This window comes from Maylandia zebra, linkage group LG20, assembly GCF_041146795.1.
Source record: "Maylandia zebra isolate NMK-2024a linkage group LG20, Mzebra_GT3a, whole genome shotgun sequence".
Classification (NCBI taxonomy): Eukaryota; Metazoa; Chordata; class Actinopteri; order Cichliformes; family Cichlidae; genus Maylandia; species Maylandia zebra.
In genome coordinates, this window is record NC_135186.1 from 7339671 (window position 1) to 7357575 (window position 17905).

Here is a 17905-nt window from a genome sequence, read left to right on the forward strand (position 1 = left end):
GCTGGTTTCTAGATTTGGGGGGAAAAAATATTAAAACCTGCACCTTTGTTTCCTTTAATCTTTTGACAGTGCTCATAACACTGCTGTCTGTAAACATGCACAGAATACAAATGAACTCTAAATAATGTGGAAAGTGTAGTTTAAATTGGATCTCATATCTATTGGATTGATTTAGTCTTTGACGGTTTCATTAAAATTAATTTCTTCACATTTTGCTTCAAAGGCGACATTTTCTTAGAACTTCTTTAGGTGGTCTTGAGAAATAGTTCCCCAGGCTCTCTGAAGGTCTGGATCCTGGATGCTTCGAGAAGCCTGGAGAGCTGTTCCTGAAGACTACTTAAAGTATATCACAAGAATGCTCCCTAATAGTTTAGACGAAGAATAGGAAGACTGTTACAACTGCACTGTTTTTCCTCTTTATATATTTGCACATTTCAACTAACTGCTGCACCTACTTCCAAGTTTTTCAAGCATAATGTAAAGAAATGAAGGGTGGCTAGAGACCTTTTGCGCAGCACTTTACATCAATCAGTATACTTTTCATTAAAAATGCAGGCATGTGCGTAGTGGTGTAAGATGGTAAGTCCCCAGTCTGATTACTTCCTCTTTTCATGCACAGAGGGTTAAAACTCCAGAAATGTATTTAAGAACACTTTTATAAAAGTTTGCAGCTTTAAAGCAGAGCTCTGAGAATTTATGGTTGAATAATTGTGGATCACATGTGAAGTGTTGTTGCATTAATGCACACTAGAGGGTGACATTGATTATGACACTAAAGTGCAAGATATGGAAGTCGAACCTTTCGGGGCTCAACACAGAATCATAATTTAATCATTTACATTTTGAAAGTGCCGGAGCAAACAAAATAAAGAAATGTATATATTTAATCCATTTTTTTTAGAAAACAAAACAAGCAGCACATGATGGGAAAACATGTCATTTTACTTAAAATTGCACAGGAAAGCACATTGCACTTTTCACTTATGGCTTTCAGCAACAAATTTTATACATGACTGACAATATCTTAAACATTTACAAAATATGCATTGGCATAAAATTAACTTTTACCCTTTATACAAAGGAATATGACTTTCAGTTTAATAAAACTGTAATAACATGATCTTAAAGTTCTAAGAAGTACTTAGATTTAAGGCATAACATGCACAGTTCTAGGGCCTGTGCAATGACCAATAGGATCACGGTGCAGGTAGTCACAGTTAATGAGAACTCCCATCTTTTCCACCATTTGTGCTTAAGAAGACATTTGGAGAAAAAAGTTTATAAAAATGCCTAGATTTTGTTTTCCTCTTCGTATTTCAACCCTCTTTCGGTGCACTTCTTACTGGCAACACAAAGGCGACACATCCTCAGAAGGTGAGGGGAACAGCCTCATGGCCTCTCTGGAGGATTTGGTGTAGCCATTATGGAAAATGAAGGCCTTCTTCACTGTGAAAAAGGAGACAGTCTTGTCCCACACGTCAGAGCTGCTCATTCCAGTGCTTAGATGGCTCTCTAACGTGGAGCGGAGCCTCACTGCTCTGTCTGTGCACTTCCTTTCCAAAATCATCATCTTACACAGGCTGTGGAAGGAGATGGAGAAACATCAAATTAATGGTAGATGCAGAGAATTGGGTTGTTTCCAGGAGAAAATACCAGCATGCTTAAATATTGACGGCACATGTAGAAATGGTTTTGGTAACATTCATTCAACATAAAAAAAAAAAAGGAAAAACTTTCAATCACTTTTGAGTCAAATTCACAGATAGTGGAAGAAACATTGCTGTGATGCCTGTTCAAAACTAGGATCAAGCCTAGGATGATCTACAATGAAGTTTCTTGTATTCGAGCTTACGTTGTGTGTTGATCCCTCATGGCGAATATGCAGTCGGATGGCGTCCCGTGAGTCCAGGCCCGTGTGGGTTACAAGAAAACGTTCAGGGTTATGATTTTACCCACAGAGACCTCCCTCATTTATATACTTATGCCAACTTTCCCACTGATTTAATGTGATGTTGGTTCTCACAGTGTTTGGCCAATCACAAAGCAGCATTATGACAATAGGATGTGAATGAATTAGTTGAATTCATTGGGGTACAATGGCCCCAATCCAAACAAACAGGTGGGAGGGGCCCATTGCTTGCCCCTTGTTGAGGGAGATTTCCTTGTTATTGTATCCACTGGGATGATATGTGGTGGGAACGTGGAGGACAACATCTGTCTGAGGACGTTCTTCCTGGAGGAGAAAGTCGTCCATTGGTGGGCAGAGTTTCCAGATAGGCAACCTAAATATTTAGATACATTTTTGGAAATGTGATCTATGTGAGGGCAACAAAAAGCATCATCACAGACTGGATCTGCATCTAAGTGTTGTTAGTACCTGTTATATTAGTCTTTAATATAGAATAATCCCTTTTCTGTTGCAACAAGCTGAGAAAGTGAAGTGGTTTTCACTTTTTCCTCAATTTCTTAAACTTTTCGTGTCAAACAGTGTAAGAGTTTTGCACCTTTTTATTCACAGATTCTTAAAAAAAGTTCATCATCCTATCCAGAAAGTTTCCCACCCTCCACACACACACTCCCTATTCTTCTTATTTAACTTTCTGTCTCTATTTCAGCCTCTCCAATTCTCACGGTAAACATCTCCCGCGCTTGATCGGCCGACAATGGCATACAATCCATCCAGATGGTGTGCCTGGAAGCCCTGTTGACAGCCCTGTTTTCCTGGGTGTGTGCGTGCATGTGTTGTTAGTGGGGCTTGAAGGGGGGGTTGGTCACTCAATCTTTGTGCAATGGGGCACACTTCCTTTGTGCAGGCGGCCTCAGAGTCATTAAACACTGAAGTGTGGGAAGCCTGGGACCACAGCGGCTCCCACGTTCCACACAGGCAGGAAGGGAGCGTGTGACTGAGACGTGGCCAGCGGCATGCAGGTCAGCCAGCTGTGTGGGTGTGTGAGTGTGTGTGTGGGGTAGGGAAAGTGAATGAGAGTGTGGCTGTCTGCATGAGTTTGTGGGGGGTTGCCTGATGTGTCAGCATGTGCTGGGAGCGTGAAAGCTTAAAGCTGAAGCACTTTACAATTCACACACAGCTCTAATCACGTTCATCAGATTAAAGCTGACAAACTGATAACCAAACGTGTCGCTAATGAGTTATAACAGGCAAATTTTGAATGGCAGTACTTTTTTGTAACTGAGAGAGTACACTTTGCATCAGCTCTACAGTCTTTAGATGTCACACAAATCTCTATGAAAATGCTTGAGATTGGTGAACGTAATGAAAATTAGCTGCGATTAATCACTAATACTTCAGCTTCATCAGGGCTGGATATTGTGAGAGTGATTTGGTCAGATTATACAGCTGTCTCTCAAGAATTGTACTAAACCTTGAATGAGGAAACACCTTATAAACATATAACAGTTTAATCAGATTATCTGAAAAAAGGGGCAGCACGGTGGCACGGTGGTTAGCACTGTTGCCGCACAGCAAGAAGGTCCTGAGTTCAATTCCACCATCAGGCCGGGGTCTTTCTGTGTGGAGTTTGCATGTTCTCCCCGTGTTTGCGTGGGTTCTCTCCGGGTACTCCGGCTTCCTCCCACGGTCCAAAGACATGCAGCTTGTGGGGATAGGTTAATTGGATAATCCAAATTGCCACTAGGTGTGAATGTGCGAGTGAATGTGAGTGCGAATGGTTGTCTGTCCCTATGTGTTAGCCCTGCAACAGACTAGCGACCTGTCCAGGGTGTACCCTGCCTCTCGCCCTATGACAGCTGGGATAGGCTCCAGCGCCCCCCGCGACCCTGAAAAGGATAAGCGGAAGTGAATGGATGGATGGATATCTGAAAAAAGGGTTAAATATTCATAGTCTAAATATTCTCTTTTCTTTTTCAGCAGAATAGTTTTGATTTGCAAATCTGTTGCTTTCTTTCTCTTTGAATCTTTGAGGAACCTCAACCTGTTGCACAGCTCTGAAAGTCTGCCATTTCACACTGGTGGAAGTGGCTGCATGTTGGTCTTTCTCTAATGCTTGGCCCTCTGTAACACCCACGTGTGCCTGGTGGCAGAGGCACTTTGTCTTCAATTACGTGGCGGCGAAGATGACATGAGACAGCGGCATGCTTCCCTCTGGGGTCACCACTTTCCCATATCAGCACAAGCACCGGGTCAGTCTCCCATCTACTCCCACTCAGCCCCCCTCCCTCTGCCCACTCCACCCCGGGCTTTCTCTTGCAGTCTATTCCTCCACCTGCTCCCCAGAGACACACTCATTGTCCCCACGGCTATAAACACTTCATTGAGCATGTGGCAGCCCTGCTTTCCTCAAAGCCCTTCCCAGCACTCCCATTGGCCCGGGGACTGTGAGAAACTCCATCAAGCCTAAGACTCACACATTCATATGGAGATTTGGGTGTATAAATACAGGGCAGAGGAGAGGAGAACGCAGCTCAGATCCAACCAGCTCTTCAACCCGAGTAGAGACCCTGACTCCACAGCAATGGCTCCCTCTGTTTTTGGACAAGCAAACAAGGAACACCTGACCCCTGCTCACAAGGTAAATACTTTTTTCAGAAAAGTCTCATAACTGGATTTGTGTTGGTACAAATAATTCAATTAAAAGCAATGTTCAATTTGATTAAAATACCTTTTTTTTTCTCCTTCTTTTCTTCAGCTGAGAAAGCCAATGGTAGAGAAACTACGCAGAGACCGCATCAACACCAGCATCGAGCAGCTGAAATCCCTGCTGGGGCCCGAGTTCCTCAGGCAGCAGCCTGACTCCAAGCAGGAGAAGGCTGACATCCTGGAGATGGCTGTGTCATATCTGAGAAACTGGCACCAGCAGCAGAAGCAGGCCGGCTTGACCTCTAGCCCGATGGTGGCTAGCGACGGTTACTCCCACTGCGTGCAGGAGGCTGTCAGCTTCCTGTCCCACTGCCAGGTCCAGACTCAAGCCCACAGGCTGCTACTCAGCCACTTTCACGGCCTGCAGGCGTCCAGCGGGACCAGTCACAGTCCCTGCAACCTCCCCTCCCCTCCTGGCTCCCCACTCCATCAGGTCAGCTCCAGCAAGGGCGTAAGCCAGGTCAGCTGTGCTCTGTGGAGGCCCTGGTAACATGGAGGCGGGATCACCTGTGAACCGAGAGAGAACTACGTCTGTGAACGTCATGGACAGAGAGTTAAGGACTTATAGAGAAGTCTGCTTTCTTCTGCTTTAGCAGAAGATTCAATACTGTCAAGTGTTTTATTTTGTGGTGAAATCAGCACGATGTGCCGGTACCCCTTTGGAAGGACTGAAATGATTTAGTGTATTATATATGATACACGCTTTATTATTTGGAGTGCTCATTCTGTGAATGCGTTAATTGTCCCTGTGGGAAAACTGCTCCTGACTTTTTGTTTGTTTTGCAAACATCATTGAATTATATTAACCACGTTGGTTTGAAACTATTTAAGTGTCCGAGACACTGATCGATGTGTTTACTGTTTGTCCCTGATGCTGAGTGTCACTGATTGACGTGTTTCATCAGTTTGCTGTTGATGAATCAAAAACAAGCCATAGAGAGATCCCATGGATCCATCTGTACTGTAAATCTTATAACGATTATACTTTGTTCTATTTGTAACCATCATTTGGCCTGTGTATGAAGGATACTGATACTGTAACCATTACCTGTCCACTTGTAATGTTCATAATGGATTTTTAAAATCTTCATAACAATGCCTTTTATAAAGGCCTTTTGCGCTGATATCAATCTTTGTAAAAAAGAATCTGATTTATTGCTTCCTTGAGGAGTTTGATATTGAAAAAAAATAAATGAGAAACTTCTGATGAAGTTCTGCAAATATAAGTAATCGCAATGTGCTTTCTTTTAAAGAAAACTACAGTGCTAAATATGTCTTGACTTATTACTGATTGATTCATTTCTGTACACCAGAGTGAGAGACAGAGAAGGGAGCTGGTGGAGTGGGGGACTAAAAACTTAAATCCAGTCAGAACTGACAGCAGCTTTAGCTCAGTGTAAGAATTGAGCTCTGGTTCTTGTAAAGATTCATTAGGTTAGTGCTAAATATTTGGTGGTTTGATCACCATTTATGCATCTATGGCTCCAGTAATTAGTCACTTACATCACTACAAACCTTCTAAACATTGTAAAGACTTAGGAAATGGGGAAAATAAAATGGCGATATAACAGAAACTCCAACTAGACGCAAGTTTTCACCATTTAAAGAGTGATGCCGATTAAAATGTACAAGTCTGTCTTTTTTTCTTGCCATAGTGCCAGGTGTATAATACATCTGTTTGCACAGGTCTGGTGGAGCTGAATGGTGGCACTCTACAAGTGCTTAAATTAAATTATAATTCTTACAAAATGACTACATTTTCAAGTCAGTTTAAGTGACAGTAATTTGAGCAGAATGCAACTAAAGAGTTTGAATCGTTAATGTTAATTTACTGATTCAGGAGAGTGTCTTGTTTAGCTAAATTTTGATTTGAGATTTACCACAGGTATCATTAACATGTCATCTTATCCGACCTGGTAATCATCAACAGGTGCTTAAAAAAAATCAAAAATCAGTATGTAGACGCCCCAGCAGGCCACATATGCCGCTTTTCTCTGTTGTGATTGTCTTGGTATGTTGTGCAGTGCTTGAGTTATCTCTCAAGTGCCACAAAAGTCTTTCACAATTATTTGTGTGCGCTGAAGTTGTGGAGAATGTGGGACTTTCTCAGGGTCTAGTTTGCCAGGCCAGATGGTCTGGCTGAAGCTGCCCCCCCCCCCCCTTCAACAGGAGATCAAACACCATAGCTAATGTGATGTGTAACAAGACACACTTCTATTGTTCCCATCTTGGGACCAGTGAATAGGCACAGAGTGTGGGAAACGGGAGATACCACACTCACAGAGAGATGGCTGACGGGAAGCAGCTCTGTGCCGCCGCAGGTCTGAGCAATGGCCGAGACTTTATGGCATGAATTCAGCGCTCTCAGGCGGCTGGTGGGAGGGGGACTCGTCTTCCCACACACTTGTAGACAAAGACCCCCAGCAGCCATGTAGTGCACACCAACTTCCAAAGGAGGAGAACTTCGCACTGACATGATGACAAAGAGAAAAAAAGAGATTTAAAAAGCGCTGGGCTCATTGAAAGTTACTGGATTTTTTTTGATTTTTCAGTAATGACAACAGTTTTAAGTAGTACTGCTGATATGGGCCACACAGATGTAAGAGGAGAAAGAGAGAGAAAAAAAACAGGGCTCCATTACAGTGAATTTTAATTATCTCATTACCTCCAGAGATCCGAGATTTCCTTTTTTACCTGCTTTAATCTCTCTCATATCAGATTTATTGTGAATTATTGTTCAATACCTGTAGAACTTTTTGAGCATTTTCTACTGTGCCGATGCTGCTTTTACATGATTTGTGGTGGGGATGCTGCCACTGACTGGACTCACTGCTGTACAAAAGTCTTGAGACTCTCCTCATTTATTTATTTTAGATTTTTCTATGAAAATGGGAAATATGGGCATTGAAAAATGTGCAAGAAAAAATGGAAATATAGTGTATAAGACAAAAACAGACAATTGTATAATCTAGTGAGTTCCAATATTTGGTGTGACAACACAGCCTGAACTTTTCTGTGTTCATAACTTCATCAGTTTTGACAAGCTCTCAAACACCACCACCTGACTGCACAGATGGCTGTATGCTCACCCAGCTTTACCCCTCTCCTTACCTCCTCTGTACACATTGATCATGACTCAAACTATAAATGTCGACTTTGAATTCATCACTCTACCAGACCTGTTGTGTCTGACTTTCAGTCCAGTTCTGGTGTAATTTTTCATACCTCAGCCTTCTCTCTGTTTCCCCTCTTTATGACCAACCTTCCACTGAGACCACTTCTGATGAGGCTTATGAATAGTAGATGAATCAACTGAAGGGACAGATACATCCATCAGATCTGGTGTTAAAGCTTTTCTTAAATTTTTCCTATTTCTTAAAGACATGACTTTCAGATACTGTACACCTGATGTAAATAGATGTAAAGACACTGCAGAGACACACTTCAAAATGGGCAGAGATATGCCAAGTTGGCTACTAAGACCTCTTTGGGAATCACCTTGTTCGTGTAAATATACTATTTTATGACTCTCAAGCTGTGTTATTTTTTAGCAATTTTCATACATTTCAATAAAGAAGTAGGTTTAAATTATATTATATTATATGTTTTTGCAACAGGCTCCTAGTAACAAAGTGCCTATGTGTTGTGCCAGTGTTGTGTCTTTTATGTGTAGACACAACACTGGTTCATCACTTGAATTAGAGGCCTTTTTATTATTGAATGACTCATAGTTTAGCTTAACAAACAAACAAGAATCAAAAACAAAATTGGTTACAAAGATGCACGTCCCAAAACCTTCAGAGAGCCTGGAGAACTATTGACACTTTGAAATATTACAAAGGAAAGGTCTGGCTCCTCGGAAGCAAAGTCTAAAGAAATCAAGGGGCGGCCCAAGACTTTTAACAGTACTGCATCTCTGCAGTTCTTCCTTTGTGATGAAACCTTTAGTTCTTCTATCAGCACTATACATGGGTAACTGAAAGCACAGACCAAAACCTCCATACAGACAGGCAGTGAAGCCAGTTGACTTGATTTTTCCCAGATGGACCAGGACACAGAGTTTCTGTTTGAGCTGCAACAAAAGATCAATTAACATTCCTCGGAGCGTGGAGGAGCGGCATGGCTTTTGGAGCCCATTTAGCCTGATGTTGGGGGCTGGTGGGAAACTGGGGAGATGGGACTACTCACACTGCGCCCACAAGGCCAGCTTCACATCTGGGGCCAGCCAATGATGGAAGCCCTCAGAGGCACACTGCCAGCCCCGCTCATAATGCCATTAACTTGACACTAATTTGACACAGTTCATTTACAGCAGAGTCTGCAGACCCTCGGGGGAAGCGAGGCAAGGACTTTTGACTAAAGGCTGCCAACAATTTTTCAAAAGAAGTCATGACCAGTAATAAAGATATCTGCAAAATATGCTAAATTTATTAGTTTCGTAATAAATTCATGACTCGGTGACTCTCTCCAGCAGGGTGGCACTTTTGGGTCTTTCTTTGTTTGTCTTTCTATATGGGGGCAAATATAAACATGGCTAATATGCGCGCCCGCCCCTGTTTGTCTTTAATAAGAGGAACAAGAGGCTGAGTAAACGCCTCACGCTGTGCGTCAACACAAGCGCAAAAAAAATCGCTTGTTGGGCATTTTGAAGCGCACGCGTTGGTCGGCCCGGCTCGGGCCAGACAACTTACGCCACTCACCTCCTTTCACACCTGGGTCGTCTGTAGCTTTGAATATGCGCGAGATACACTGCTGAAGCTTTCCCTCACTCGCGATCCCCGTGGGAAACCTTAATGTCAAGGCTTGAGTGGGGCGGAGTTGGAAAAGCAACAGGTGGTAGACGAATAAGTTTCATCTAAGACTTCTTTGATTGTCCTGTCCTCAACTTTGATGGGACTGCCTGGAGTCATACCCGAGGCCTTTATTATTCCAAAAACAACATTTTCTGTCCTCTCCACACTTTGCTATCTGAGCAGTAAAGTGCTCAAGTGTTCTTTGAAGGGGCATTTATATTGTTTTATTGCAGTAACTCATTTGGTCCTTAACTGCAGTCACCCCCTCCCCCTGGAGAGATTCTCTCTTTTGTGTATTTTACTCCCTCTGATCAGAATTAAAAAACAGAAAAAAAATCTGATCAATCCAGCTGATGTAAATTCGGAGATAGCACTTCTGATTAACTCTTAATTGCCTGTTGCTTATCTTGGGAAACATGCCCAGCAGAGATAAATGCTCTCTGAGTTATTGACATCTCCTCCATTGTTGTTGTTGGGAGTCCCACTGGTCACAGTGTGGGAACCCCAGCCCTGCCTCAGCCACATGACTTTGTTATGCTAATCTCCCAGTATAAAATGAGGAGCGGCTCCTCCAGAGACATCACTGCTCACTTCACCTCTGCAGAGACATGGCTCCTTACTCAACAAACTACTCCTCTGTTCACCACATCAGGATCTCTGAGAAAGATAACATTAAAGTGAGTACCACAGGAGATTTTTAGATTGGCTTGTGCATTGCTGACTTGAAATGTGAACTTACTTGTCTGCCTTCTCTTTCTCAGATGAGGAAACCCATTGTGGAGAAAATGCGCAGGGATCGCATCAACAGCTGCATCGAGCAGCTGAAAGTCATTCTGGAGAAGGAGTTTCACAAGCAAGAGCCCAACTCCAAGCTAGAGAAGGCTGACATCTTGGAGATGACTGTGAGCTTCCTGAGGCAGCAGCTGCAGACAGGCCTCTGTCAGAGTGACTACAACCAGGCCTACTCTCAGTGTTGGAGGGACCCTGTGCACTTCCTTTCAGCTGGCTCAGAGGCTTCTCTCGCCCCTCTGCAGGGACTCCAGCAGCAGCAAGACCAGAAACTCCTTCAAGCCCAGACAGCCAGCAGCTCCTCCCCAGTCTGCTTCACACTCAGGCCCACCACAGTGCAGGACAGCGGGAGCAGAGGCCCCGTGTGGAGGCCTTGGTAGAGGCAGAGACTGAGACATGAGGGGTGCTGAACTCTCCCTCACTATGTAGGAAATATATTTTTCCAGCCTGCTCATTCCTGATGGGTTTCCTTAGCGTCTCATCACATTGATGGACAAGTAAAAGCACCGGCTGACACGTAGCTGAAGATCCCGCTGTGACTCTTAATACGTACTTTCCCTTTGCGTTTAAAGCTGGAGGTTGATTTTGATTTTGAGTACTGATAGTTTTGTTGTTTACTCCAGTGGAGTTTTATCTTTGGACTACTCGATGTTACTGTATATGTGTCTGCCATACTGTGTTTATGGACAGCTGCTGTGGAGAATATTTCTCATCTGTTTTGATGTATCTATGCCAAACTCGATGTGTCAGTATGATTACAAAGCGTGTGTTTTGCGTGTAGATGGGTTTACATTTTTAACATGTTGTACTGAGATGTTTATATTGCTGTTCTGCTATTGTGTAAAGGTTCTTAAAACTCATTCCTAACATTTGTACGACAATTAAAAATAAAAAGAAACAATCATTAAAAATGCTTGCTGACTTCTTTTACATTTATATATATTTCATGAAAAAAGTCCACATTGGTACTATATATATATATATATAAAAAAATACCACTTTATTTTTGCCTCTTTTAGTGCATTTTTATTTTAACACCTCTTTTCAACAATGAATGTAGGGATGGTCATTAATGGTTTGATCTACAAGGCAACAGATATAAGGATGTTTGGGTCTGTACATATCTAAACAGCAAACTTAAAATGGGTTTTGACAACACTGCTGTACACACATTTTCCTCGTTTGGTTTGTAGATTTCATAATCAGGAAATGTGATAGGATTTCTTTGATTTATGCTAAGCAACGTGAACAGAAAAACACATTAAAAAATCCAGCAAATTGCATCTAGTTGCTGGCATTTGCAGCCAGCATCTTGTCAGTTACACACGACAAGATGTATTTTATTTGCAATGCAAAGGCACAATAAACAATCAGCTGACCTTGGCATGTTAGAAACTAAAGCAGTCCCCCATGTTACTAAGTAAAACAATCACACATTCTCCACAGTGCCCAGATTTATGGCCTACATATTGTATTCACAATTACTCACATGTGTACACATATACTTACTTATAATCAAGTATAGATCGCAATAGCATTTTCCTAGCTTGTGTTTTACTGTAAATTCATGCTTCCAACACTCAGTATTCCTAACAGCACAGTGTAATGCTTGGAAATGAAAAATCAAAGCCACTGTTTGCTGCTACCTCTATTTTATTTTAGTATTTTATCAAATAATTTCTTCCCTAAAATAAAAAAAGGACGCTCATGTTCTTATGTGAACATTTTATGTTAACTGTGGATGATTTTTAGTCTTGGTGGTTTTGTTGTTCAAGCATTTCATTCACATCTCTCTGTTTAAATCTCAGAGGTGCTAACTTTGTTATCTCCCCTCACAGGTTGTGATGTAGTGAAAGGAGGCGTGGTTGGTGATGCATGGAGACGTGGGTGTGTAGGTGAAGCGATCAGATTCATTTTGGATGACACTATCAGCTCTGAAGCTGCTCTTCACTTTATAGCGTGTCATTAGCATGACAAAGGCACGTTAATTAAGCCGTATTGGGGTTTGTGTCAGATGAAGATGTATCAATAACTGAGAAGTGAAGCAATCAGAGGCTGGCTCAGTGGAGATAAAACCATTCCAGACTGAGAATGGAGTGCCGTCCATCTCTTATCAGGAGCTGCTGCTTATCTCAGCCTGCATTTACTCTGGGGAACGTGGGCAAAAGCTCCTGATATGCACCCAGGGAATAATTAAACAGGATGCATCATTGCACTGGTGGTGTCAGGGGAAAAGATGCCGAAAGAAAACATGTTATTATAGATTTAATTGCTAGTGTGGAAAAGGCAAATTCTTAGTTTTCACACCACAATGATTTACATAGTTTTTTTGTGCACATTTTTGTCCCTTTGACTTCATGGCAAAATATCATTAATGTGTGGATAGCCACATCCCAAATGAAACCTCGACTCTGCTGGTATTCGGGTGACTTTAATGGTTTGTTGATTTTAGTGTAACGAAAGACAAACACGGCCAAGAGCACAGTGAAACGTTGGCCACAGCAGTTTGCAGGTAGAGGTGTAAACGTGCCTTTGCATGGATTCAAACGGATAGTTTGTATGTTGGGCGATGTTGAAATGAAATTCCTGAGTTTTTATTCTCGCGCCTTTTCTTTGTGTACAGACAATAAAACTCCTGCTTGTTCACCCATGGCACACTTCGATTGTTGACCGAGGGTATTAGCCTGTGAGTGGACAGAGAGACTGTGGGAAAGCCAACCTCCGACTCTACTCACACATCTACTGGTCAATAGCGCTGACCTCCCAGCCACAAAAGGCCTTTTCATCTATCCTCTCAAACAACAGCTAACAGCAGCAGTGTGTGTGTGTGTGTGTGTGTGTGTGTGTGTGTGTGTGTGTGTGTGTGTGTGTGTGTGTGTGAGAGAGAGAGAGAGAGAGAGACAAAGCAGTTAGGGATTTCTTTGACATGCAATGAGTTGTTGTATCATTCTGCAACTTGCTGTAACAAACTTTTATTCTGTAACCAGCTGCTTTTTGCTATTGACTCACTTGAAACTTGAACTTGACAATTAAATTACACTGAAATTAAATTATAGGACATCTAAGCAAAAGAATGCACAATCTAATAACACACAAATACACTCACAAGATAAACATTGTTTAAATAAAATGCATTTAAAGCTATTATTTTGCGCTGCCTTGAATATAAGTGCTGTTAATGTAATGAAATCACCACACTACTCATTTTTTCATGGTATACATTTGAATACAATTCTGGAAATGTGCAGTTGTGTTCATTTGCGGTCTCAGCACAATAATATAAATTTTGGGTACAAAGTATCCCCCGAGGAAGGCTAGGACACTGAAGAGTGTGGCAAACACTTGTGCGGCCATGGTGAACGAATCTCTGCTGATGAGGTAGAGGGTGAAGAAGCTGATCCAGGAGATCATGTACACCATGAGGCTGAAGGTCACGCACTTGGCCTCGTTGTAATTGGCTGGCAGGTCTTTGCCCATGTAACTGAAAGTGAAGCAGAGAACGCTGACCATGGACACATAAGCAAGTTCAACACCAGAGCCGACCGAGAGGGTCTTGCTGCACTCGAGCACGATGCGATCCTCGTAGAATTCAAGATCCATGGAAGGCCTGGGGGTGTCGAGGGCCACACGGAGCACGGAAATGATCAGCATGATGGCAGACACTAGGAAAATTGTGAACTCTGGCCCGTGTTTTTTTGCCCACTTGTCATAGGCTGGCGGCAGCTTGGATGCAAATTTAAAAATGCAGACAACCTGAAGGGCGCGCATAGTGATGCAGGCCAGGCACACAGTGAAGCTGTCCATGAATAGAGACTGCTTGAAGATGCAGGCCAGAGGCGATGGCTGGCCAAAGTGGCACAAAGAGCTTATGGTGGCTGCAGTCAGGGCTGCCAGCATCAGGAGGCAGGTGCGGCCCCCGGCAGACTTGGCTACGGGTGTGTTCAGGTTGAGCAGGAGGATTATTGCAGTGCCAAAGATCATGAGAAGGCAGGTGGCGAAAAAGAAGAGCAGGGCAATGGAGAGAGGGGCGTCCCATTCCAGCAGCAGGACAGTCCTGTTCAGGCACTGCTCACTGCTCGGGGGCGCCCACTGCTCTGGCAGACACGGCTGGCAAATTACAGGATCTAAGGAAGAGAAAAAGCACAGCTTGAAGAAAACCTGGGATATAAAAGCTGGACAGCAGTTGTGTCCACTGTTGGTTGAGCTCAGATTCACCAGCCCAAGTCTGAAACTTAAAGTCAAACACACAGCATTTGCTGGAAATCATATAATATGTGATTTGTTATTATTCAACATTGTGGCCCTTGTTTGGTTTTTTCAGGTCGTTTGGCTCCAGCGTCAGAATGTGCATTCAGCACCACCTATTGGACAATTTTACACACAACAATGTAATGGCGCTCTGTTGCAACGTGGATCACTTTGTTCACTGGAAGAAATCTTAAATAGCTGAACTCTATATTGAGTTCTGGAGCACAACAACTTAACTTTTATTTCTTGGATATCTTTATGATTTTGGGGGATTTGTATTTGCATTACATACAATCAGCACCTCTGACGATGCCGATAAACGACACATATTTATTACTGGCTTTTATAATAAAAAGATAGATTTTATATAATCTTTGTTATGAGATCATAAAATCTCAGATTCACTTTTCAGTCTCATTTTGCTACATAGAGATAATATGTGATCAAGGAAACCCTTTTCCACCGCCCGCCTCTCTGTTTTCTATTTATCTCTGCTCCTTTTTCCTTTTTCTTTGTTTACCACTTTTATTGAGGAATGTGGCAGCAGGACAGGCCTGGCAGTCGAAGCAGCACTTATGCTGCCCTGTCAGCAACTTCTTGTGGCCAGTTGGGCAGGGTGGTGAACAGATGGACAGTGGCACCTATACACAGTCAAAGAAAAAGACATATTATAGATTAGCTTTTATTTAAACAGGTCATCTCTAATAGATCTAGCTCTCGGTTGGAAGGGAGAGCAGAGAATAACAGAAGAAATAAATGCTATACAACAGATGCACATAAACCACAACATCAAAAGCATATTTGTTTAACCTTTTTAAATGAGAAATGAAAATGATCCTTTTTAGGGTTAGGGTTAATTTTCTGTGGGTCTTTTTGTAATATTTAATTTTTTTTAAAACTATAAAACAAACCCAAACACCATGTTGCTCTTACTGCTCTTGAACCTTCTTTTCCGCACCACTCAATTTGATCTGCATCAATTGTCAGTGTAATTGGGTCTGGGGTAAAGGAGCCCACTACTCTCAGGGACCAGTCAGTGCCCCTCCAAATCCAGGTAACAATATCATATCCTGTGGGTGGATCTCCATTTGCATCAAAGTACACAGAGGTGTTCTCCAGGGAAAATCGCACATGCTTTAGCTGCTGAAAAAGCTGGGGAGGACAGAAAATGAGAATTATGTAAAGAATAAACCCAAATCAAACCAAACCAAAACATCAGTTTAAATCAACTCACCTCCCATGGATGCACGGTTCTCTTGTTGCACTTTTCGGCATCACAACCAAGTGTAGTGTGCAGAGCATGAGCCAAAGCATACACAGCTTTATACACATTGAAGGCAGAGGCGATGTCATATTCCTCCAGAGAGTAATTATTTCTGGCGAGGCTGTACAGGTCTGTGCTCTGTAGGCAGTCATTTCCATAGCTCATGGTAACATTAGCGTTGGCGCGTTGCATTGAAGCCTCGACTATCTTTTTCTCAAACTCCTCAAATCCGGGAATGGATATAGGTTTGACGGCCACACCGATCACAGTACCGATTGTGTTGATTCCACTTATGCCTGATATAAGAGTTGCCACTGACCAGTCCTCCGTCCCGATCCACACTTTATCTGTTATGTTGCGCTCGAGTACAAATGGGAAGAAGCCACTGAGTTTCGTCTTGCTGGAGAAGACCACAATGGTATTGACGTGGGTTGTCAGTATGTCCGTTACCATGTTCCTCATGATCTGGACTGTTTCATCTGTGGCTGAGGGGATGACTCCTTGGTAGGCGATGCAGATGCCGTAGCTGGATGCTTGTTGGGACAGACTCTTCATGGCCTGAAGCCCATAGTCATTGTCACTGCCTAAGAGAGCGATCCAGGTCCAGTTGAAACGAACCAGGAGTTGGATCATAGCAGCTACCTGGTTCTTGTCACTGGAAATTGTGCGGAAAAAAGATGGATAGTATATCTTGTTGCTCAGCTGCTCACTTGATGCTTCATAAGAGATCTACAATGAGCAATGAGCAATGAGTTTCTTTTAAGATGTGAATGTGGAATATAAAATAATTCATGGACACGAGCAAAGACTTCCAAATATTAACTTACCTGTGGTACAAGAGAGGTCCCCAGTAAAGCAGCAGGGGTGAAAGACTTGCTGCTGCTGTCCGGCCCAATCACAGCCACAGCTGTTTGAGCATCACTGGAATTAAGGGCTGTGTTGTTCTGTGCCCCAGGTGTAGAAATGTTCCTGTACTGTTGGTCGAGCAGGTCCAGGGTGGCCAGGATACTGGCCGGTACTGAGCAAATATCGTACATCTGGTAGCCGAGTTTCACTCCTGGTAGGAGAGAAAGCACCCCTGTTTTGCTGTTGATTTCTTCCACAGCAAATCTCATAGCTTGCAACAGATGAAAACCATGTTTGTTGGGCCTGCCTCTGGAGAAGAAAAAAAAAGAGTGTTAAGTTTGAAAAAACTGACAATATTAACTGGTCCACAAGTGAAATGCATCTATCAGGTTTCTGTCTAATAAAACAGAAACACTCACTCTCTGCATGGAACCAGAGCAGGCAAACCACTCAGCCCATTAGTATAGAAGAGAGGAAAGAGTCCAGCGAAGGAGAAGTCCCCCTGCAGATACATCCCCTGGCTGTGAGTGGTGTGATCTAGATTCCCATCAGCTGACTGCAGCACTAACCAGCCCAAGGAAAGCAGCACAGTAACAGACATGCTCGTATTTTAGCGTCAGCTTATGCACATCTGCATGTGGAAGCTCAGTGTGTTGTGCAAAAACAGATCAGGAACTCTTCTTAAAAGTGTGGGCTGGCAGAGGGGAGGATTTTCCATTCTTCTGAAAAATGTTTACTGAGTGAAGGTACTTTGCATGTGGAATTTGTTGGTGTCATTAGAGTTTTCCTCCCGTTGAAATGATTTGCATAAATGAAAGTCATGAAGAGGCAGTGATTTTTTCATAAATCTTTGACCACTAACATGGAGTGAGTGCAGATTCACTTTTTAACACATTTATTAGGGCTGATAGTCTTTTCCAATATAAGACTTTGCTTTCAAGGATTTTAAATCTTAATCTTATAGATGATATTGCAATTTCAGTGTGATGTACATACATTACGTACATAGATACAAAGTGAATTTATCAACAAATGAAGGCAACATTACAGGTTTTGGGAGTTAAATGTTAACCTGATGCTGCTGGATACTTTTTGTAAGTACATTTTATGATATTATTTTTGTTAAATTCCACATGATGTGTGTTTAGTAAAAAGCAGCTGCCCATAAAACAGGAAATATCTGTTAAACTTTACATAGAAATAATGTGTCTCAAAAGTGTGTCTGAGTCAGCACAAAAACTAAGAATCTACTTTGAAGAGAAAGTATTTTTCCTTAAAAAAATAGAATGAAAAATAAAGTCATCAATGTTTAATAAATATAATATAAAAACGGTTTATTGAGCAGAATCA

General features: G+C 42.4%; 3 protein-coding genes and 1 long non-coding RNA gene across 4 annotated transcripts; 2 read left to right on the forward strand and 2 right to left on the reverse strand.

Annotated features, from left to right (window-relative positions):
* Window positions 1-921: 921 nt before the first annotated feature.
* On the reverse strand, window positions 922-2027 carry LOC143414365 (uncharacterized). Its single transcript, XR_013094990.1, has 2 exons — window positions 1853-2027; window positions 922-1580 (listed from the first exon to the last, which is right to left on the reverse strand). It is a non-coding gene; the product is annotated as an uncharacterized LOC143414365 (long non-coding RNA).
* A 1812-nt stretch (window positions 2028-3839) lies between these two features.
* LOC101486618 (transcription factor HES-5) lies at window positions 3840-5841 on the forward strand. The gene is made up of 2 exons (XM_004554071.6): window positions 3840-4547; window positions 4665-5841. The coding sequence occupies exons 1-2, from the start codon at window positions 4392-4394 to the stop codon at window positions 5103-5105; spliced, it is 597 nt and encodes a 198-aa protein (XP_004554128.2). The 5' UTR covers window positions 3840-4391; the 3' UTR covers window positions 5106-5841.
* A 4001-nt stretch (window positions 5842-9842) lies between these two features.
* On the forward strand, window positions 9843-11090 carry her12 (hairy-related 12). The gene is made up of 2 exons (XM_004554070.2): window positions 9843-10085; window positions 10170-11090. Exons 1-2 carry the CDS (start codon window positions 10017-10019, stop codon window positions 10575-10577), a joined length of 477 nt encoding a protein of 158 aa, XP_004554127.1. The 5' UTR covers window positions 9843-10016; the 3' UTR covers window positions 10578-11090.
* A 2308-nt stretch (window positions 11091-13398) lies between these two features.
* On the reverse strand, window positions 13399-17156 carry tas1r1 (taste receptor, type 1, member 1). Its single transcript, XM_004554287.5, has 6 exons — window positions 16975-17156; window positions 16537-16864; window positions 15680-16438; window positions 15379-15597; window positions 14966-15086; window positions 13399-14321 (listed from the first exon to the last, which is right to left on the reverse strand). The coding sequence occupies exons 1-6, from the start codon at window positions 17154-17156 to the stop codon at window positions 13399-13401; spliced, it is 2532 nt and encodes an 843-aa protein (XP_004554344.3).
* Window positions 17157-17905: the final 749 nt, after the last annotated feature.